At 38.0% G+C, this 24,847-nt stretch overlaps 1 protein-coding gene across 3 annotated transcripts in view; it reads left to right on the forward strand.

Annotated features, from left to right (window-relative positions):
* cnot4b (CCR4-NOT transcription complex, subunit 4b) overlaps nt 1-9,492 on the forward strand; it is a 33,040-nt gene extending 23,548 nt beyond the window's left edge. For all 3 annotated transcript variants that reach the window (XM_053650229.1, XM_053650227.1, XM_053650228.1), the window contains exons 12-13: nt 4,996-5,226; nt 7,443-9,492. In XM_053650229.1, the coding sequence (XP_053506204.1) occupies nt 4,996-5,226; nt 7,443-7,759 (548 nt within the window). In that variant the 3' untranslated portion in view covers nt 7,760-9,492. The remainder of the gene's footprint in view (nt 1-4,995; nt 5,227-7,442) is intronic.
* Nucleotides 9,493-24,847: the final 15,355 nt, after the last annotated feature.

Consider the following 24,847-nt stretch of genomic DNA (forward strand, 5'->3'; position numbering starts at 1 on the left):
TATACTTCATTTGACATGAACGCGTAGGCATCGATGCATGCGTGTTACGACAACTTGTACTACCCCTCCTATCCTACAAGTCAGTACAGAGCAGTAAACCAGGTCTTCTGCTGGTACTTTCTAACTTTCTTGCAGTCTCTCATCCACATAGCCATCCATTGTTATTCTAACCTGCACTCGTTTCCGTCTCTTCCGTATATTGTTTTTTCTTCGACTACCTTGAGAATCAGCAGCCCTGGGTCAGTGTCGCCACCTTGTGGAACAACTAAATAGTGCAAAAGAATTAAATGCACATGTGTGACTTTCGAAAATTCTGGCGGCGCACGTACAGTACACGTGTACTCTGCTGATGACTAAATTTGCGTCACACGTGCTGTATGCTATTCCTTGCGTATGTGTAAAAAGTGAAGCATACTTTGGGCTTTACACCCAATGCTGAATTAGATGTGCACTGGTATGAAAGTATTACTAATGGATTTACTGATAATATTGAATATTAATAATAGTAGTGTGAAATTTCTCTCTCTCTCTCTCTCTCTCTCTCTCTCTCTCTCTCTATATATATATATATATATATATATATATATATATATATATATATATATATATATATATATATGTATATATAAAAATATAAAAAATTTTTAGCAGTTCCGTCAGTGAAACAACTCAATTCAGCCTTGTGGTGTTGCAATGAGAAACAGCCTGAAGGCACTGTGGGATACAGTATTGTGATTGCACGCAAGGGGAGAGGAGAAGGACTAGATAATAATATATTCTAAATATCTAAATATTAAATAAAGTTTAAAATACGTGGCTGAATGGTGACATGCCTGGAGATTTGTACTGTAGGCTATTGTTTGCCTGTTTAACACTTATTTTTTCCCCAACAAAGCCAGCATATGGCTTCATCCAAATTTATTGGTTCACCTCTCTCGTTAGGCACGAATCCAAAATGTTCCCAGATCGCCAATGTAACATCTGGTTTCCCAACAGGATCCGTCGCAGCGGCAGAACCAGAAGTGAAATAGCAGAATTTGCTTGACTGGATTTTGCTGCACTCAAACAAACCTGCACCAAACTAACACACCATATAAGGCGTTTGATTATGATTAAGTAATTTGTGTATTAAGATAAAAATCTCCTGCTATGTGGTAGGCTATAATTACAAATTAATATAGCAGCTAGTTGTTGTTGTTTTTGTTATTATTACACTTATATACAAAACATTGTACTTTGTGCTTGTCACAGTGCCCACTCGAGCATAAACATTAATGTGGCGTGTGATGTGGCACTCCACCACTGCTGTCGTCATGGCCCTTGTGTATATATATGGCCCGTGTGTGTGTGTGTGTGTGTATATATGTATATGTAATTAAAGAGATTAGGCACATTTACTATAAAATATGTAATTAAAGAGAGTAGGCATATTTACTACAAAAGCAATGTTTGTACTGCATTCTCATAGGCAGCTTGTACTTCTATACATGTCAGACCTTTGTTTCATTTCAGACAAGGTCATTGGCAAATGCTTGAGAGATTGATTCATTGTGGGGTTGAAAGTGACCCCGCTAAGTCTGCCTTGATTATATTTACATCAAGTTGACATCTGAGCATTGCTCATTCCTGTCAAAAAGAATGATTAATTAGTAAAATATAACAATTATAAAGATATCAAGTCGTCCTATCGGACAATAGGGCTGCCATGCGTCTGCAAGTTAGCCAGATAACCGTAGCCCAGTTAGCTATGTATGTTGGTTATATATGGGTTTTTTTGTTTGTTTTTTGTTTTTATTGGGTCACATGGCCATTTTCATATACAGTGAGATATTTTTCATACATGCAATAATACTTATGAACACTCATGGTCAACTTTAACAGAAAAAAGGCCAAGTGATGGTTTTTCAAGTCATCAACAGTCCAGTTTTAGTGAGCCTCTTCCCACTGTAGCTTCAGATTCCTGTTCTTGACTGATAAGAGAGAAACTCTATGTGGTCTTCTGCTATTGTAGCCCATTCACCGCAAGGTTTGGTATTTTGTGCATTCTGAGATTTTCTGCTCACCACAGCTATAAGCAGTGGATGTTTGAGTTACCGTAGCCTTCCTGTCAGCTTGAAGCAGTCTGGCCATTCTACTTTGACCACTCTCATCAACATGTCACATGTTTTTGCTTGCAGAACTGCCGATCACTGGGTGTGGTGGGTTTTTTTTTGTTTGTTTATTTGTTTGTTTTTCCTCCCCCCTCACACCATTCTGAGTAAACTCTTGTGTGTGACTGTTGTGTGTGAAAATCCCAGGAGAGCAGCAGTTTCTCAAATACTCAACCCAACCTGTCTGGCACCAATAACCATGCCACAGACAAAAACACTGATCACATTTTCCCTCATTCTGATGTTCCTTGTGTATAATTAACTGAAAGTCTTGGCCTGTATCTGCATGATGTTTATGCTTTGCAGAGCAGCTGCATGATGAGCTGGTTTAATAACCGCATGAATGTGTAAGAGTACAAGTATTCCTATTAAAATGGTTGGTTCAGTGTATATCTTATTCGAATGTTTTGATCTTCAAAAATTTCCATTCAAATGTTTTGATCTGAAGGATCACATATAATAGCCAACCAACATACATGATTAAGGAGTGTTAATAATTTTAGTATCAAGCATATTTATTGCATATTCCAGACTGCATGATTCCTATTGTATTATTATGGAGCTTTTCTGTATGGCAGCATTTATGTTCTGTAATGTCCTCCTACCATTTAGATGAAGGGTCATGTATCGCCCTTCTTTTCTCCCTCTCATGGATGAGCTTCTTTTCATCCGTGACCATAGCAATCTCAGCGGCACGCCAATTAGAGATGGCAACAGAGCCAGGAGTTATATTTTGGACTGTATTAATTAAATTGAAAAAAAAATCGAAGTAATTAAATTGATCATATGTGCCAGTTAATAAATAATAATGAATTGAAATTGGAGCATAAATAATTAACTGTGGCTCAAATATTTCTTTATATATTCATTCAATAATAAAGCGATGCTACACGTGACCTGAAAATGCCTTGAAATTTCAAGCCGATAGATTCACGGTATTTTTCGGAAGCCAGAACCTGCATGTGTCGTACCTTTTTGTGAGAATTTTCTTCTCTCCAGATCCTCTGTATCCTCAGACCACTTGGAAAGCAATTCCATATGCACTTTTTATTGACTTTGTTCTCTTAAGCAGTACTTGCCTTTCCCTTCACTGTCGCTCCAAGCTATCCTGCATTAAACATGCCAAGACTGCTCACAGTAGATTCAAGATGAAATAGGCTTCTGATGTTCAGAGCTCTAAAAAGAAGCATGTTAAACCTGGTACTTCTTTTGCCCATTCAGAAAACCTTTTAAAATGACTAAAAAATAGAATGGATTTAGTGACTTAAAAAAAAGGCGGGGGGGCAAAAACCCTGATTTTATCTGTTTGAGGAATTTAACAGGTACTAAAAAATTAAAATCGTAGTACGTATAATGGTGACTGCATGCCATCACCATCATTACATTGACGAATGGTGTGCTATAGTTATTTGAGGAGGAGGAGGGGAAAGTGGATTCTTTGCTTTAAATATAATACTGGTACAAACTTATTATATACCTTCTCAGTGCTACTGTATTATTAATAATGGCATTCCTTTCTTGAGCCAACAATAACGACACATTTTAGTTGTGCTCAAGAAGAATTGCAGTATAGCCTAAGCACAGCAACTTTTTTTTTTCTGATTGTATTACAGCTGGTGCTTCTACTGTTTGAAAAAACAAATTGCATTGTGTCCTGTAATGGTTCTAAAAGCATTTCACTTTGCTTAGGCGCATGTAAAGGTCGCATTGTTGGTAACAGTAATAGTGTGAGTTGAAGGTCCTGACAGCGAAACAGATGTGCATATCGACAGCGCTGCTCGAGGCACGGGAAATCAAATTACACATCCAGTGAAGCTAGCAGTGATTCAGCTCATTGATGTCAGCACAAGCTAAATTGTAGGAATCGGGGATATGCAGTGTTTTACAGCGAAGTGGACGCTTATGTTGGCGAGTGGAATATTCAGGAAAGTGGTGGTATTGGAAGAAACCTGCAGGACACGCTGCTCAATTTCTACAGATGCACTTTGCTGGATTTGATATTAGAACATAGTCAGCTCTCAGTTTTATGTATCCCCACATACCTAATAGAAACATGTGGCTGTGTTATTGCTCCTTTTAGCACCTAGCTTTTGAATTTGCATCAGCTTCTAAGTGGTAATACTGAATCTATTATATTTTTCCTCTCTTTCTATTCAGAAACTAACACTTTCTGCCACAGCTTGACTCCCAGTTATATTTTTGCTTGGAAGTGATGGTTCCAAGAGTCTGATTTAATTCGGTTTAATTCAGTTAAAGTTGATTAGAGCTTTTAACAGAAGTTAGGGTCACAAAGCAGCTTTACAGAAATCAGGATGTAGATTTAGATTACCAATGAGCAAACCAGAGGAGGAAAGCTTGAGAGGAACCATATTCAAAAGGGACCCCATCGGCCTACGTCGAAACTTCAGCGTGGGATTTTAAATCATTACTCTTCTACCACTATACTCTTACTATCATGTGAAACAGTACTGAATGTTTTGAAAGAATAGAATAAGCACAGGTTAGTCTTTATGATTACAGCAGCAGTTCTTATGTACTTCTTATGTTGTATGAATGAAATATCCACTGATACAAGGATGAGCCTTGGGCACAAACTGTGTATGGGAAGGTAAAATCTTTAGGGCTCTCCTCTCACTAATTCCATTTCTTTCCTTGTATTTATATTCACATAAACCCAGAAAATACTCTGGGGTTGTTTTGGTCATTTTATTGTAATAGTGACTGACTTTTTTTTTTTTTTTTAATGTACATGAATATGTATTCATTTTTTAAGAATATACCACTCATCCCCTTATCACTGTCCTTTTGTTTTCCCCCTTTCTTCTTTTTCTCGCTGTCCATGCAGAAAACAGCAATTCAGTAGAGAGTATAAATGTCAAAGAGTGGCAAGATGGCCTTCGAGCTCTTTTACCCAACATCAATATCAATTTTGGTGGCTTGCCGAACTCCTCGTCGTCTTCGTCTTCATCCTCGTCCTCCTCATCGTCCTCGTCCGGTGTGAACCACACAGGGGGCATGACGCACAGCCTGAGCTGGGATGGCACAGCCAGCTGGATGGACCCAGCAATCATCACAGGTACACTACCAAGTCCTCAGTTTATTTATTTCTCTCGTGAGTCTCACAACAGTGAATGCACAAAAATGCTTCACTGTCATTATGTGGTGGACCAGTGTAGCTTCAGTCCCACCAATTTAGAAGTGACATTTAATTCACAGTTTAAACCGACACATCCTTGAGGGCTTTCGAATGATTAATTGAACTCTCTTTTTGCATTATCTTCTGCATTAGCATAATTGAAATGGGATAAAGGGGGTACGGACACATTCGGTTATTTTTTAATAGTGGCAAGTGCTGAGTCATGACAGGGCTTTGAAGAAATCACAGTTAACTATTTTTCATCAAAGCCATTTCAGACAAAAAGCTGATAACATCATTGTGGCTGTATCTATATGAGTGAGGATTCAACCAAAAAAAGGAGCTGATTTATTTTATATTTTTATAGACAGAGCTATATTATGTCTCTCAACCAGTGCCACTGCATTTATGATCTTATATTAGTCTTAAATTTATTAGCTCGTTCTATATACCAGAAGGTCTTGGCTGATCTTTTTAACCATGAAATAGCTACATAATTTTTTTCTCTTGTAGGGAAAAAATAATGCATGGAAACCTTTAACCGTTTTCTTTAATAGTTTTGTAGTGTAAATGTGTCTTGTAGGTCTTATAGACAGATTCTTATTGAAGTTAGTCGCAATAAGAAGTAATTGCAATACTGAGGCTCAGGGGTGACCAGTGCTTAATGTGTAAATCGTGAGGTAAGGTGAGGTAATCGAAACATGTTCCAGAAAGTGGACAGAGAGGGAAAAGATCCCAGAACATGCAGACGCAGCAGTGCTCCAAAGTCTGCACATAATACAGTAGTGTTGAATGCCCTCATAAAGGCCAGTAGCGTAATTATGATAACCGAGGCACAATGAGGGATTTGCCACGTTGTAAAATGAACAATTTCATTTTAGGCTGGAGGACTCAACAGGACATGTATTAACGAACTTTCACACTGCGTGCGATTAAGCAATTCGAATGTACGACGTGATGACACTCTTTAATCTCTCTAAGTTTTTCGAGCAGTGTTGCTCTGCTTGTCTGTACTAGTTCAGTATCCTTTAGAACTCTTAAAATGCTAATACGGCACAGGGGTGAATTTTGTGTTACAGAAACCGAAATTACACCACCTTTGCTTTTAAAGCCCTCATGGAAACAATCAGAGAATGCAAAATCCCACCTTCCGATCTTAATCCCTTGATCAACCAGTATATATTTGACAAGCGGAATGGGGAAAATGTCAAAATAACAAATTATTTTAAATAATCCCTGTAGTAGGAACTATATGCACTTAACCTTTTAAAACTAGACAGGATCAAATGGTGTACACAAGGTGCTGTGTAGGTCATGCCAGACTGACCCGTTGATATTTATCGAAAGGCGAAGAACCACCAAAATGCCAATATTGCACCACTCCCTTGAGCGTAAAACGTATTTTTTCATTTGCCTTGATTCAGCATATCCGTGATGTGTGAGCACGTGACTGATAATACGAGTACGCTACTAGAGTGCATTACTAGTTAACAATTGGTCATGGTGGAAATGAGCTGATTGTATATTTGAAAGGGGGGTAGCACATAAAATATGAATGTTCATTAAAATTCTTTTTATTTATTTATTTAGAAGAAAATCTGCAGAGCTGCCTGATCCATGTAAATAAGTTCTGGCTTGTAGGCACTTAGGTAAAGGATTCTGTTGCAGCACAAATTAAGTACCGGAGCGACCTTGTGTCTCTCCACATCCCAAACATCATTCAAATCTCGGCCATCTTCTGCAGTTGTTTATTCGATTTTATCTAAGCTGCCTTCCTTAAGAGAGAATTATAATGTGTGAAGAGGCAGTGATTTAAGCACGTTTGTACTGCTTGCTTTTATAAGGAGGATGATCAGTGTGGAAGGTCACGTCTGTTGTCTGAGTGTTGGTGGGTGCTGCTGGGCATCATCTATCATCCAGGAGAGGTTTAAAATGAACGATTCACAGCCAAACCTCTGAGTGTGCAATGTTTCAACTACTTTACACTGATCAAAATAGTAGAATGTATCTTCCTGTTTCCATGGTAATTAATCCTTTTAATGGCTACTCCTTATGTTCAAGTTCTTTAATGGTGGCCTGCATTCTGAGTAGATTTGAAAATGTATAGACATCAAAGTTTGGTCTGATTTCGTTTGCTGTTCGTTTCTGTTCTATAGGTGTCCCAGCATCCTCAGCCAACTGTCTGGACTCTCTTCAGGACGACAGTCCTCCACATTGGCTAAAATCCCTGCAAGCCCTGACAGAGCTGGACGTACCCTCCGGCTCCACAGTACCCCCTCAGCCCTCACACAGTACACCCTTTAGTGCCCAGATGTCTCTCCATAGAGCCAGTTGGGCACCCTACCTGCCCCCAGGCACTGCCGGTGCTGCCAGCCAGTTCCACTCTCCCCCACCAGGTTTCCAGACAGCGTTCAGAGCCTCGGCTCAGCCCCCCACAGACCTGCTGCAGAGTGCCGGACTGGACCGCCACTAGGGACTGGGACGCTAACACCCCCTTCCTTTACTCCGAGAAAACCCAACACATACAGCAAGATGAATAAACATGAAAATACAAGTAAATCCAAAGTAATTATGAGATTATGTATTCTTTTTTTCCCCGCCCTTTCACTTCCTGACCTTTTGAGCTTGTGTTAACTCACATTTTCCTTGGTTTAGTATTTGGTTCATATTGCCCAAGTGCTCTTATCCCAGCATAAGCAAGGAAGTTTTTGAACAAAGCATTGTTAATGAGAGTAAGGAATTTGGCAATGATACGAATCATGTTTGTGTGGAAATTATGAAAGTGAATGGATTCGAGTACTAGAGAATATTCCATTCAAACATTCGAGTGTGTTGAGCAAAGCAGCCTGTAAATCTCTACCAAATATGTACCCATTCTCTGTCTCTGTGCACAACCAGGAGGCCCTTCCCTATGACCTATTAAAGCTGTGACATTCAAAGAAATGAAGCAAAGATCCAACGAATCTGTGTTTAGCTTTGTTTTCTGCTTTGCATTCTTTACTTTCAACTTCCCTGAAAGATCAGAGGCGAGTAACGGAGAAATCTCCATGCTTTTTTTTTATATTCTCCCTCTCAATTGAATGTTGAGCCTCTGTTCTTTTCTTCAGGTTGTAGTAAAGAGGCCTTTTAGAAGTTAACTCTGAGCGTGGTTACAGCTTACGCATCACGCCTTAAAAAAAATTCAGCCGGGATGTGTCCTCAATCACACTCCCTTTTTCCTACATGTGGTCTTTCATGTACTTGTTCATGACCCTCTTACCAGCTGACTGGTACCAGGATGTGCAAGAGGCTTTCCAGCTGCCGCACTGGACGTAACCTCTGTATCAGAGGGCAGTGCTTTGCAAAGAGAAAAGGCGGAAACCCCATTTTATAGAACAAGCAAGCTGTAAGACACATTTGAACAAAGGGCAGGTGTAGCACATGGAGCACCACCGTGTGGTGATTTTCACAGCTGCCATTAATTGAATCACGATTTTTGTGTGCGTTTTTAGAATATATATATATATTACTCTCCCTTGAAGTAACACGTTGAAAGGTTTGGAGAGACGTCGCTTTTATTCAAACTCTGACGGGGAGGTCATTTTGAGACAAATGACACAAACAAAATTATGATGCGTCTCCATTCATCACTGAGAAAAGCACTTAAGTGTGTTCCTTGCACTGATGGGTGTCAGACAGAAGAAAACTTATTAGGGGTACAAGCTGTGTTTTGGTAGTGCAAAAGAAAATTCAGTTGTTAATTTGACTCACTCAAGACCATTTTAAGATTGTCAGGAAAGATAACAGGAAAGTGATTGTGTTTGTGTTTCTCAAAGAAGACAGATAATCTAGCCACGTTGCTGATGAAAGCTGGGATAGCAGCACTGGTAGGCAACAGTTTATTGTCCAAATACACCCCGCACCCCCCCCCCCCCCCAAACACAGGGCTTCACCACAGGTCATAAAAATGCACTCTTCTACTTCTGCCTCCATTCATTTTCTTTTTTGGGTCTTAGTTCTGTACCACTTGTAGGTTCTTGCCAACTGTTCAGTATTCAGCAGTATTCAAGAGCAGTGATTAAATGAAAAATCTTAAGATAAAACCAGTACAATTTAACTATGGGTTTTACGCAATGCTAAAGATTAAGATGAAGAGTCAAAGGAATTGTTTCTCTGCAGGTCTGAAAAAAAGACAACAATCTTTAATAAAAGACTAAATATGAAGCGGATGTTGAAACTTTTTCCCCTGCAGCCACAGAATAAAGCGTACATCACATTTTTCTCATCACCAGGTTTTAAGGAAACATAAATATCTTTGTAAATATTTGTGATGTGTTTAGTGATTCTGATGCTGGTTTGTTGGTCGGTACTGTATTTTCGCTGTTGCTATGGAAAACATTCTGCGTTAGACTAAAACTCCACACGTTCAACCTCCATCTAACTAGAACCAAAGAAAACTAGGACTCCTTACTCAGATAGTCTGGAGTTCAGCATGTGATGGCGAATCAACATGGCTGCTCACTGCATCAACAGTAAACAAATTAACATTTATTTACTTTTAAATAGATAAAGCTGTATGTACTAGTGTTTGCTTTGCATGAGTTAACATACAGAAATATTAGCTTGTTAAATATGTAACATTCTACAGTTCACTGTTTTGAGGAGGAAAAATATACATCACTCATCACTGTTAGTTGGCTCGGCTGTTGCTAACAAATTACAATCATGGGCCCAAATTTGTAACTCTAAGGCAGGAGGTTGAAATTGATGTCGTTCCAAGTTGAGACTTCCCACTTCTGAGTTAAATTGAACGCTGCGTTACGGGTTGTGTGCTATGCTGATGTCACAGGAGGACATCGACAGCACCGTTACAATGGAGTTTAATAGGAGAAAAATATTCTGTGATCTCAATCTGTAGCAGTACCACTTGCAAGCCTTCAGCACATCTTGTCAAGCTGCAACATTACGTTCTCCCGAGGGTGCTACTGATGATGATATGATCAAGTCCTGACCAGATAGGCCGAGCTGCTGGAAGGGCGTAGACGTGTCATAAGTAGAGGTCATCCTCCACCAGTGAGTCAGCATGTCTAGTTTGTTAGAGAAGGTGGGGGCAACACAAGCACCATGCTAAGAGGTCTTTCACATCGAGCTAACTGTCCCTCGGGATGAAGGAATAGAAGCTGATTTTGAGAGGAAGAGGCTGAAGTACTTGGATCTCTTCAGTGAGTTCAATGAGGCTGGCTGGAGAATCATCCACTTGGTAGAATGAGGCTTCCATGCTTTTGTTGGAACATCAACTGTTTGCCTCCTGAGTGATATGTGAGTAACTGGAGCAAACCAATGGATGGCCCTGAAAGACCTGGCTGAAGAGGCAGAGAAAAGCAGCTTTTGGCTCTGGTTGAGGAGAAAGGAGACGTGTTTGGGTAGTAACATCTAACCCGAGGTCTAGTTGCAGGGGCGGCAAGGAGAAGATCCTGCCACTGCTTCGCCACCAGGAGACGTTCCAGGGTTAAAGGAGCGAAACACTGAGTGGTGGTACCCAGCTGACAACCCTGTAGCTGACCTATGCCATATAGAACTAGTGGCACTGAGCATGTATTAACGGCACCAGTGGGTCTTGCTACAGCCTTAGTCACTGGCGAGGCCTGCTTTCGGCATTTTGGCAAGGTTGAAGGAAGAGCAGTAATGCTAGGGACACCGGAGGAGGTGCGACGGGCAGTAATGCCATATCAGGTCAATGTCTACCTGTATAATTAACTACTAGCCATTACAACCCCCATCAGCAGGTAGACAAACAGCATTGCAGTTAATGTAGAAATCCAAAGTGATAATGTTGATGAAAGGAGTTAACACTGAACAGTGAGAGTCAGAATTTAATTGATCAGTTAACTAAGAAATAATATTAGCTTACAAGCAATCAGATATTTAGTCATGTATGTTTTAATATGTAAATGTCGCATTAGGAGATTCTGAAAAGATGCTCCTACCAAATGCTAGGCTTTGAATACATCAAGGTCGCTAAATTGGCTTTGTCACTGATCAAAATGTAGTGAACTCTACATTTAATTTAACAAATACGAATAAGTAAGTATGGTTGTACCCAGAGAGTGTCACAGTATAACAGTAGACAACCCAGTGCCGAAGATGAATTATGAATTTTCATATACCGTTTTTAACAATGAATTGTTAGTAAATTCATTGTTAAAAATGAGTTCAGTAACCTCTTGATCCTGGTCAGAGTCCTGGTGGATCCAGAGCCTATCCTGTGTTCACACCTCACATCGATGGGCCAGCAGTTCATTACAGGGTCCCACGTACACCCCACGCACGCTCACACCTAGCAGCAATTAATCATACCGGCAGTGGGAGGAAACCAGAGAACCCAGAGGAACCCCACATGGAGTTTGGGAAAACATGCAAACCTCTGAATTCGGGATCAAATTACGTGCCTTGGAGATGTGTGCCAATGTTCATTGTTGTGCCATATAAAGACATTGGTGCTGCTTTGCCATAACCAACCCTGTAATCTATATACTTTTTTTCATGCAACAATTTTTTAAAAGCTGGAATACACATTAAAAACGTTCAGCATTCAGTCTGCCCGAAATCTAGAGGGTCCATTAAGTTCTAGTAAAAATGTCTTTTACATGACTTTGTGTTAACTGAGTTAATAAACAGTTATCAGTCAAAAGTTTCACCACAGTTTACTGAATGTTTTTAGCTGCCTTCTAAGACATTTTGAGTCGGTTCTTTGTGAGTGCGTAGCTTTAATGTTTCCTCTATTATACTTGTGTTGAAATCTGTTTGTGCACTTAACTGGTACTGTACCTACACTCAAATAACCATTCTCTTTTCATATGAACTAAAAACCTTTGATAAAATTCAAAAGTTTTCAAATGAATTAAAATACTCTCAGCAAATTGGTCTTTTGTACAGGTCCATCTCAATATTCAATCCACTACTATTCAATTTTATCTTTTTCCATTGAAAATAATAGGTTTAGATCTCTAATGAGCAAGCTGGCAGCAAGGAAAACTCCCTGAGAGGAACTGGAACCAAAAAGGAACCTATCCTTTTCTGAGTGACACAGGTTAGTGGGATTATAAATCGTTACAGTATACAGGTGCATCTCAAAAAAATTGAATATCGTAATTTAATTCAAAAAGTGGAACTTGCATATATTCTAGATTAATATATGAAATATTTCAAGCCTTTTTTTTTTGTTTTAATCTTGATGATTACAGCTTACAGCTCATGGAAATCAAAAATCCAGTATTTCAAAATATTTGAATAAAGAATTTATAATACAGAAATGTCGACCTGAGAAGAGCTTTAATCAGCTAATTAACTCAAAACACCTGCAAAGGTTTCCTGGGCCTTTAATCTCTCAGTCTGGTTCAGTACACATAACCACAAACACAGGGAAGGTGAAAGTAAAAGTTGCATTTCATTTGGAAATCATGGTCCCAGAGTCTAGAGGAAGAGTGGAGAGGCACAGACTCTAAGTTGCTTGAAGTCCAGTGTGAAGTTTCCACAGTCAGTGATGATTTGACATGCCATGTCATCTGCTGGTGTTGGTCCAGTGTGTTTTCTCAAGTCGAGAGTCAATGCAGCGTCTACCAGGAGATTTTAGAGAACTTCATGCTTCCATCTGCTGACAAGCTTTACGGAGAGACTGATTTCCTTTTCCAACAGAACTCGGCACCTGTCCACAGTGCCAAAACTTCTAGTAACTGGTTTTCTGACCATGGTATTACTGTGCTTGATTGGCCAGCCCCATAGAGAATCTATGAGAGACACCAGACCCAACAATACAGACGAGCTGAAGGTCACTATCAAAGCAACCTGGGCTTCCAGAACACCTCAGCAGTGCCACAGGCTGATTGCCTCCATACTACGAAACACTGATGCAGTAATTCATGCAAAAGGATTAAAGATGCGACCGAGTATCGAGTGCATAAATTAACATACTTTTCAACATTTCTGTATTATAAATTCTTTATTCTAATATTTTGAGATACTGGATTTTTGATTTGAGTGAGTTGTAAACCATAATCATCAAGATTAAAACAAAAAAAGTCTTGAAATATTTCACTTTGTGCCACTTTTTGCTTACTGAAAATCCTTACTGCCAACTAAACTTGAAAAACAACTAACCACAGAGCTATAAAATTCATTTCAAACCCTGATAACATCTGAAATGTGAGGGCTACAACCCCTGGCAAAAATTCTGGAATCACCACACTTAGAGGATGCTCACCCATCTTTTTTACTTCATAGCAAATAAACAAATCACAGATATGCCACAAAACAATTTTTGTTTAATAGCTGAACATTCTGGCTTTGTTAAACATACCTCAAACAAATTAAATTGTTTTAATTAATGTCCTATTTTTTTCCAGATCAAGTAGAGGAAAAAATCACAATTAGTGCTTTGTTGCTCTTCCTTGGGCTTTTATGACGGTCTGAATTCTTTGAGGCGTGGACTTCACTAATGAAAAACAATATTCTACATCAAGCTGGTTTAAACTTTCTCAAATAGCGGTTGACAGATCAGTTTTGCAGGATGGAGCCTTATCATGGACCAATTTTTAAATTTCCAATATAAATTTTCAATCAGATAGAGATCCAGACTGTTTGCTGGCCATGTCATTGAGCTGGTCTGCCTTTCCAGAAGAAAAGCTTTAACACTCTTTGCTCTGTGGCGAGATGCATTATCATCCTGAAAAATGACTTCATCACCAAACCCATTTTCTATCAATGGAATTAGAAAAGTGCCCAGAATTTCAGTGTACACCTGTGCATTGACTGTGGAGGTCTCCCCTGGTCCTTTACCTGACATGCAACCCCATATCATTAATGAGTGGGGAAATTTGATTTTCTTCAGGCAGTCATCTTTATATGTTTCATTGAAAGGAGTTTCAATGGACAACTGTCTTGTTGGGGCCATGTTTCCTTTCAAAATGTCCAAGGTTAAGGTCTGTAAACACTCTTTTAAAGTCTGTAAACACTCTCTTTTAACAGCAGTCTAATTTGCATTTTTAGATTTGTGCTGGTATTTGTTTTAGAAATGCAAATTATAAGGCGATTCTGTAAGTTTTTCCTCAACATTGAGTGATTTCCATAACTTGATCTGGGGAAAAAAAAACGCCATTAATTAAAATTATTTCATTTAACTTGTTTAAGGTATGTTTCACGAAGCCAGAATGTTCAGCTATTAAACAAAAATTGTTTTGTGTCATATCTGTGATTTGTTTCTTTTCTATTAAGTAAAAAACCAGGTGAACATCCTCTCAGTGTGGTGATTCCATGATTTTTGCCAGAGGTTGTACATAACTACCATTAATTACATGGCCAGATCAGATAGAAAGCTATAACTTTAGCTAACAGGTATCTGATCATTTCTTAGCAGATAAAGTAATACTAGCTAATGCTCCCATTTCTATCCTGATGGGAGTGTTGTTCTCCAGGTCTCTGCCCCATCCACAGGGCATAAGGGCTCACTGACTGGTTTAATTAGGATGAAAATGATGCTCTGATCTTTCACAATCAACAGATCTCAGTCTAATTGAACACCTGTGGGATATTTTGGTTTTGATCACCATCATCAAACACCAATTGCACGAGTATCTTTTGGAAGAACAGCATTCAACCCAGTGCACTGAAGCTCTCATGGTGGCCTAACACCAATTAAATATGTGGACATGCATTTCATTTTAATATGGATGATGTAACGATTTGTGCTTCACTGTTTTTTAATCTCTCTTCCACCTGCTCTCGCAGATGGTTTGTACCTCCCCATGATATTTTCTAATAAACTTATTTGGTTATATTTTCCAAAATATAAACTAATAAGTAATGTAAACCATGGTGACCCATAACCAGGATAAAGCTGAATATGTATTGCACTTATATAATATACTGATATGGACGTATTTGTCATTAATGGGAAAATAGTTCGAAGTTTTCAATTTTGGGACATATCTGTTGTCCATGTACTGTATAAATATATATGATCATATATGAATACACAGGAGGAGAAATGTAACATATATATGGCAGCCCGGGATAACTGCTGTCATACAGTATTCTCCAATTTTAACATTGTAGAGGTAGGCAGGGTGTCTTTCAGTGACTAGAATCTTTAACATGCAATTTTCTCCCTTTTGGGGGGAATTTAAAATGTTAGAACTTTACTTGAATTAAGTCATTTATAACCTAATCTAATTATGGACAAACAACATAACTATAATATAAAGAATTACACCTTTACAATGGGAAATGAGTTATCACTTTGATTACCAGCATCATCCACATAAGGCTCTGTCTCATCGCCTGAGGTAAAAGTCAGGGCTGGCATTTAAACACAAGTTTCATCGACGTCTCTTCACTCCACTGATCTCTGTTCATGTAATCTTCAGCAGAGCGATTAAGAAAGAAGCTCATAGATATAAAAATGTTAGAATTGATGGTGAATCTTTCAATGCATTATTTATGAATCACAGTTTTGGATGAAAAAAATATTTGAATCCAGTATTCAGTTTCTTTTTATAAGCAATACAAACACAATTTAAAGCACTGACCATGCACAAAATCTACTGAAATGCCCACTTATGTGTTTTGTCATGCAAAATTATTTTTAAACCAAAATGAGACACTACTGGATTCTACAGAATAGCAACATTTGAGAAAATAGTATCGTCTTATAGGATACTGCAGGATATCATGGCAGTGTAGTGCAAAATAAAAGCATATAAATGTAGGTATACATATACTGGATATGAGGGGGTATGAGTGACAGGGGGTATGAAAACATTTTTTTTTTTTTTTTTGCTAACATACAGTCATGTTAATGTTTTGTGTTCTTTTTTTTTTTTTTTTGGAATCTTTATTTATAATCTCTGTCTAACAGGAGAAGGAGGGGGGAAAAGGCTACCTCTGATTCCAGACTGATCAAATAAGCCATCAAGATAAAATATGAATAGGAGCCAATATGCATTTTACAGTATGTCTTTTTGTCTTTTTAATTTCCCACAGGATTAGTTCCAAAATCTGTTGCCCCCCCCCCCCCCCCCCATTATGACCAATACTTTGGATTATCAGTAGAGTTGGAGAAGCATTCCAGAAGGTGAATATGAATATGAATATGTCGAATATAAAATGTTGTAGCAGTTGTTTGAAAACTGATGGGACATGGTAAAGTGACAGCAATCCAACATAACGCAGCCATCATACACGCCCCTGTCAGCTAATTTCTAAGCTAAGCTAGCACCAGATCATGGAAGTAAAACTATGTAGTTAGCCCTATATACAGTGTTCTGGCACAAGACAACTTTTGAACTTGTTAAAAAAGTTTCTAACAACCGAAATCTACCGAAATCAATCGAAAGCTAATACTGGTTAACATAAAGAGCTAATACTAGCTAATGAGCTAGTACTAGTTAATATATAAAAAGCTTCTACTAGCTTACATATAGAGAGCTAATATGAGCTAAGACAGAGAGCGAATATAGGATCACATGTAAAGAGATAATGCTACATGTTACAATGTTAGTTATACACAGTGTATACAATTAAAAACGTACTTTGAGGAGTTAGACCAAAATGCTTTTGTCCATAACTAAACTGCTCCTTCCCGAGTTCAAGTGGGACAAAAAGGAACGTTTCACTCAGGTTATTCGTATGTGTGCACATTTTTCATGCCTTTGTTAAGGGTTTGGCCACTTTCCTGCAGCGCTTGCAGTGAGTCACTCTAAACAGTTGCGTTCCAGAGAACACCCTGATATTCTCCTTAAGTAAAGATGGAGTCTACACACACTACAAATTAACAACTCAAACATAAACAAGTCCAACGCAGTTGATTTGAGGCAGAGCAGGTTGACCATTTCTTTTTAACACTTTTAAATCAGTGAAATCATGGCTGTGTCATGTCTGACCCGGTGCTTTGTGCCTTCTGTTTAAAACTGCTACAGTCTGTGCTTATTTGAAAGTGTGCATTCGGAACTGCATCAAGACCAAAGACTAGCATGGGCGATAAAAATGGAGCAGAGAAGAGAATCAGGCATGAGTTCAAACCTCTGCACCAGAGCACTTTAAATACTCTCACTGCCACTGCCAGAGAACTAGCATAATTTGAGTGAGGAGGCAGCACTTCCTGTATGTCAAGAGTGCATTAGTTGCTCATGCTGAGGTTTCTGAGTCCCAGCCTGGCTCTCATCTAGCAGAAGTTACTGGAGTGCTCGGCTCGGGTTCTATGAAGAGGAAGCTGTGCCACAATTCATTATAATTAATATCCTGAAGAAATGTGAAATGCAGGGCTATTTTCCCTAGTAATACAAGGAAAACTAACCTTTTATTGTTTTGTCCCTTTATTCACTCTTTTTACCAGAGGCCAAAAAAAATGAATATCTGCCTGTTTTATGGGTGCCTATGTTCAATTGAATTTATTTGTGATTTCACACTCCACAGTACTGTAGTGGTTAGTAGGCACTCAGGGGTTTAAGAATTGACCAGTTTGTCATAAGTATTTTTTTTATTTTTTTATCTAGCCTACTAGGTTTAAATGTGATATATTATTGTAGCAGTTGTATACAGCGTTTAACTAGCAAAAAAGCTTTAGTTGAATAAAGCTGTCCACTTTTATCTCTGTCCCAATGTTATTGTGGAAAGGTGTGAATTGTTTGCCCAGCAGGGGGCTCACACCCCTCCTATTTCTCAGGTAAGCACAGAGTCACCATACTCTACACACAGAAACCCAACAGTGTCCTGACTAATCTTATAACAGACTTGCAGCAACAAAATAATTCATTTGTATATACTGATGGAAATTGTCCAATAAGTAGATTTCCATTCCGCCAGCAAAATGGAACTCCGGTCTACTGCAAGAAAGGGTTAAAAATGCAGAGGCATGGACTCCACAAGACCTCTGAAGGTGTGCTGTGCAGATCCATTAAGCAGATCCATTAAGTCCTGTAAGATGTGAGGTGGGTCTTTCATGGATCGAACATGTTTGTCCAGCACATCCCACAGATGCTCAATTGGATTGAGGTTTGGGGAATTTGGAGGCCAAGTACACACCATGTACTCTTTGTCATGTTCCTCAAACCATTTCTGAACATGTCCCCTGCCATTACAGAATACTCTTACCATGAAGGGGTGTACTTTGTCTGCAACGGTGCTTAGGTAGGTGGTATGTGTTAAAGTAACATCCACACGAATGCCAGGACCCAAGGATTCCCAGCAGAACATTACCCATCACAGTTCCTCATGCGTAGTCTAGCCGGTCTGTGGCTACGTAGCAAGCTGCGACACCTTTCTATCATAGCCATCATCAAGTTTTTCAGCAGCTTGTGCTACAGGAGCTCTTCTGTGAGATCGGACCAGACAAGCTAGCCTTCACTCCCCATATGCATCAGTGACCCTTGGGCGCCCATGACCTTGTTGCCAGTTCACCAATTGTAATTCCTTGGATCATTTTTGGTAGACACTAACTACTGCATACTGTGAACACCCCACAAAACCTGCCATTTTGGAGATGCTCTGACCCAGTCGTCTTCCCATCACAATTTGGCCTTTGTCATAGTTGCTCAGATCCTTATGCTTGCTCATTTTTCCTGCTTGCAACACTCTGAGAACTGACTGTTCACTCACTGCCTAATATATCCCACACCTTGACATGTTCCACTGTAATGAGATAATCGATATTATTCACTTCACCTGTCAGTGGTTTTAATGTCATGGGTGATCAGTGTATACTATATACAGTATGATAAATTGCATGGAAAGCACACTTACATTTTAAATATATCTGATACGCACACTGTAAATATAGTATCTTTTGTTTCTCTTCACCATTTTTTTAAAGAACTAACAGCAAAACCTAAAGGTTATCGCTAATGTTTGGGATCGTTAACATTTTTTTTCTCCTATTATTAAATGCCATTGTAACTACACTGGCAATGTCCCATTATGACATTAGCGTGGCATAGAACCTCTAATGTCTTACAGGAATAATGAAAATCCAACCAGTTAGTTAGTACCAGAATCACTAAGCACACCACAAATATTTTTCTTTACCAGCCCAAAGAAAATCAACATCCTGTCAAATTTGCAACTATAGAGTTCTCAATTCCATTTGGCTGTAAAGTGATTCAGTGTAAAAGAGAAATGTGGCAGGAAATTTGAATTTTATGACGCGTCCTTCTTCTTTGCTGGATTTATTAGCAGGTTGCAAAGCAACTGTAGAGATCACATAATATGTTTAGGGAGAAAACCAATTACTGACACTCATTTAGACTCACATAGATTCATATAGAGTTTTTCCATTATCAGTGCATGTTAATCAGATCATTGACAAAATCTGATTTCTTTTGTTAGTTGTCAGCTTTTTTGTACTAACAGTCCAGTCCTCTGTAGAACTTGGTGGTGTGGTGGACTGGTTCATAATGGAGCACAGACACCAGGCCAAGAAGACATGCACTCCTTCACTTTTACACGATTACAGGATGATGAAGCACAATTCCTGTCTCTGTGAGAGACATTTGTAGTGCCCACTGAATCTTAGAGGCCATTAACTCCATAAGTCCATTACTCTCAATAAATCTGTAATCCATTTGGTGGATATTTCACCTACAATAAAAAAAAAAAAAAAATTGTATACGGACAAAAACCACTGAATCATAAATATTTCTCGACTCACGTTATACCTAGGTTAGATTTGTAAAATTTAGAATTTTTAACATTCCCAGTGTATTTTAGCTCCTTGTTGATTATAACTCATGGCTGTATATCTAAAAAAAAAAAAAAAAAAAAAAAAAAGTTGATAAAAGAAAAAAATGATTAGGTTTCAAGTTAAAACTATCATTGAAATATTTTCCTATGATTTTCTTTTTTAAAATTATTTAATGAAAAATAGTAACATAGTAACTAATGCTAATAAACAATAAATACACATACAGATATGTGGAAATGAATGTATATAAAATAAAACCTATAGGCAACTCCAGAATTATTGGCATCCTTTATGAAAATGAGCAAAAATTAATAACAAATATTAATATTTTGAGAATAAACATATAGGGATGCTTTATAGGTTTATTTTAACACATTCTTTTTTTTTCTCTGCAAAACACAAATCAAAATTATGTGTACCCCACAATTAATAGCTTCCCCAGTGTCTCTTCCTGTGATGTCTAATAACATATGAGACACTTTTACAGGGATCTTTTAATAAATTTAGAACATTTGAAGCGCCTTTAGATTTTGATTTATGCACGTGGCCTATCTTATTCAGTTAAGACCTCAGGTTTTCAGTAGAGTTCAGGGATGTAAATGGTCATTGCAAAACATTAATTCTATGTCCCTGCAGCCATTTTTGTGTTGATTTGGATGTTTGGATCTTGTTGAAAGTTTATCTATGTTTAAATCCTAACCTCCTGGCAGAGGCAACCAGGTTTGGGCCTATTTTGTGATGCAATCAATCTTCACAAAAGCCATGAACCAGCAACCATTATCATTATATTACCACCAAACATTACAGTGGGTTTGTGGGATTTTGAGTCCAAAAGTGATCCCACTTTTTTCACCCAGTGTGCTGGTGGTGTGCATGGCTAAAATCCACAACACTTAGCACTTCATGCTGATGATCCCTCTCCTCTATCTTCATTAATACCTCACCACTTGAGGGGCATCTGTCTATAACACAAAATGTGAATGAAACTGTCTTTATTTGCGTAAAGTTGAAACCCAATTCAACTTTTCACCCAGTGCCTCGACTGATGGTCTCACTGCTGCTATCCCACAGTCCCTTTCACATTTATTCACTACTCTCCATTTTGAATGAATGGGAGGGAAATTTCCGGTGTAGAATAGTGGTTAGTGGTTAGCATGTTTGCCTTGTACGTCCAAGGTTGGAGGCCCTGTGTGAGCGGATGTTCAGCATGTTCTGCCCGTTCTTTGAGGGTTTCCTCCCCCTGTCCAAAGACAATTTGTCTGTAGTGTGTGATTGTGAATGATGATTGTGCCCTGAGTTCCTGGGATAGGCTCCAGGCTTTCCTGCGACCCTGTGTAGGATAAGCAGCATGGAAGATGGATGGATGGTAAGTGCACTATGCAATTAATTCTTACTAATTTAAGGCTTCATAGTTCAAAGTACACCAACGAGTAGCTGAAGTATAAGGATTTTTCAGTTATTCATACTCGCACTTGTGGGCTGTCAATAGTATTAACTTAATAGCATGTTTCAAAGCCAAGGAATCATGTCTGAGTGAAAGAAATAGGTAATGAAATGCAAGGTAATTGCCCAGAGTTGGAAGATGGTCCTCCATCACCTTGGCGCTCTGGACCACAAATCAAGAGCTCTCTCTTCATAATCAACAGCGGCTATTCACAGTCATGCCCTTCTTCTAAAAGCTTTCATGAAGAATTCATTAGCCTAAGGTTTTTTTTTAATCTCTTTAAATGAATGTTTTAGTTAATTTATTCTACTTTGCCATTGAACCAGTTTTCAAGATATCTTATTCTCCATCCCTGTTCTCTCATTAAGGCACCACGTGATGTTAAATGCTATAGTAATCACTACTGCTATAGTAATGTCAAAACAGTATTTTAATGATGTACTCTACACACTACTTTGAAATTTAAAGTTGCTGAATGTAAGCTTTTGGAAGAAATCTCTGGAAGAAAAATGCTTTTGCATGTGACATGCAGAAGGACAATTAACAACATGTCACTGTGTGGATTCATTTTAAGGCTGCAAGTGCAATGACAATTCAGGGCTGTGTTTAAAAACACATACTTCTCACTACATAGTCTGCCTAAATAGTCAGAACACAATTCTGGGAATATAAATAATCTTCTGCTGTTGTGCATTATGCATTATGAGTACAGTTACAAATTACTTCATCACAAATATCACAATACTCAAGTATCACAATATGAAAGTAACGTATTCTGATTACTTTTGGATTACTTCACATATGTAAGTAAGGTAAAGAGAAAATACTTTTATTTAGAGAAAAAAGATATATATATATGTGTGTGTGTGTGTGTGTGTGTGTGTGTGTGTGTGTGTGTGTGTATATATATATATATATATATATATATATATATATATATGTATATATATATATCTTTTTTCTCTAAATAAAAGTATTTTCTTACATATATATATATATGTGTGTGTGTGTGTGTGTGTGTGTGTATATATATATATATATATATATATATATATATATATATATTTGTATAAATAAATAAAATTGATTTCACTCTGCCCACGTTTGACATTTTTCCTACCTTCTTTTGAATGTCCATGGAATAAAATAAAATATCAGATGCCAGGAGTGCACCTTCTGCCATCATTTACACATCTGAATGGCCATGTAATACGAAGCAATGTGATAACATGAAATTCAGAATGACCTTATATGGTCACAGGCATTGTTTAGATTAAGGACAGCTGTCATTTGCTGCTATTGTCAAGGAACAGTTCAATGCTGTACACAACAGCACTTCACCTTTGCGCGTTCGCTGAGAGGAGGCTAATGACTGAGAGGCAGGAATTTGGCCAATAGTTGCTGCAAGCCTTTTATAATCGACCAATTGGTGGGCGAGAAGGTGGGAATTACAGAGAGGAGTTAAAGCAACGCAAATATGCGAACACATGATGCAGTATTAGACCATAAGCACATCATAATGAAACTAAAGCCATATCCCGGACATTTTCTCAAATTTAGACGCTTTTTAAGGTCCGAAAAAGAGGACATATGGTCACTGGTCACCCTAACAAAAGCATTTCAGAGAACTGTGTTAATTTCTAACAAATTAACTTTGCACAAAATTAATCTGTGCATGCATCAGGAGGTTACTCCTGAGTGTCACGACTGGCATGAGAGAATCAGAACTATAATCAAGCAGCTGTCTATATTGATTTATGTCAAAAGATTAGTTTCTTTGGTATTAAATGATGACAAAGTAACCCTGATATTGTTCCCTTTTTAATTTAAAATTTTTTTTTTTACAAAATGTACCTGTAATCTGATTACTTTGTTGTTTGATGTAACTGTAACGGATTACAGTTGGCAGGTTTTTTTGGTATCTTGATTACGTAACACCGTTACATGTATCCTGTTACTCCGTAAGCCTGGTTACTGACTATTGATACGTTCCAGGTATCATTATCTCTTCAGCTAAAGCAACATTGCGCCTGGATAATGATATGAATTCCACAATGAGGATAACCATCATTCATTATCTTCCCAGCAAATCAGAGAACAAATCATTACCTTACTTGTTCTGAAAGAATAAAACTAGAACTCCATCATGCCTGAATTGACTATATTGACTCTCTCTCTGTCTCGCTCTGTTTCTCTCTTCTGATTGGTTGCCTGACACCATGAAGTTGGACTTCTTTTAATGCCTATAGTTGGGCCAACATGATGTGTGACGTATTTGAACTGGCATATAATATATGAGATATATTATATAATATATAATATAATAATATAATTATATATATATATACACACAGATGTCACACTCTGACACAGTGCTAACTGTGAATTGCTATTACAGGATTGTCAGGGCGACTCACAGCAGCTCAGAAAGGTCACATTATATGACTTAACAAAACAAAATCCTATGCAAGCTTTAAGGCAGATTATTTTCATTGTGGTGGTGTTTTCATTTGACACATTATTTACAACCCCAATTCCAAAAAAAGTTGGGACACTGTGCAAAATGTAAATAAAAACAGAATGAAATGATTTGCAAATCTCATAAACCCATGTATTATTCACAATAGAAACTAGAAAACATATCAAATGTTTAAACTGAGGAAATGTCCCATTTTAAGAAAAAAAATGGCAATTTTGAATTTGATGGCCACAACAGGTCTCAAAAAAGTATTGTTTTTATGTAAGTGTTACTAAAAAGAAGCTGGAGGAATCTTTTGCAATTAATTAGGTTAATTGGCAACAGGTCAGTAACCTGAGTATCTTAGGCAGACTTTCTCAGGAGTAAAGATGGAATGGAATCTGGATGGAAACATATGTTGCTCTAAAACCTGTATATACCTTTCAGCATTGATGGTGCCTTTCCAGATGTGCAAGCTGCCCATTCCATAGGCACTAATGCACCCCATACCTTTTTTTTCTTTTCTTAAAATGATACATTTACTCAGTTTAAACATTTGATATGTTTTCTATGTTTTACTGTGAATAACACATGGGTTTATGAAATTTACATTTTACACAACGTTCCAACTTTTTTGGAATTGGGGGTTGTAGTGTGCAAATAAATTATATACAGCTTAGTGCAGTGTAGTGCCATGTTTCTATCTATCTATCTATCCTGATGTGGTCTTCTGCTACTGTAGCCCATCCATTTCAGGACTGTGCATTCTGAGATGCTGTTCTGCTCACCACAATTGTAAAGAGTGATTATTTGAGTTTCCATAGCCTTCCTGGCAGCTCACTAGTCTGTCCATTCTCCTTTCTCCTCTCTCATCTAAATCTAAATATATTTTGATATATTGTCATATTCATATAATAACAACAACAGCAAGGAGTATGATACTGGATAT

Source organism: Ictalurus furcatus, chromosome 19 (genome assembly GCF_023375685.1).
Source record: "Ictalurus furcatus strain D&B chromosome 19, Billie_1.0, whole genome shotgun sequence".
NCBI classification, from domain to species: Eukaryota; Metazoa; Chordata; class Actinopteri; order Siluriformes; family Ictaluridae; genus Ictalurus; species Ictalurus furcatus.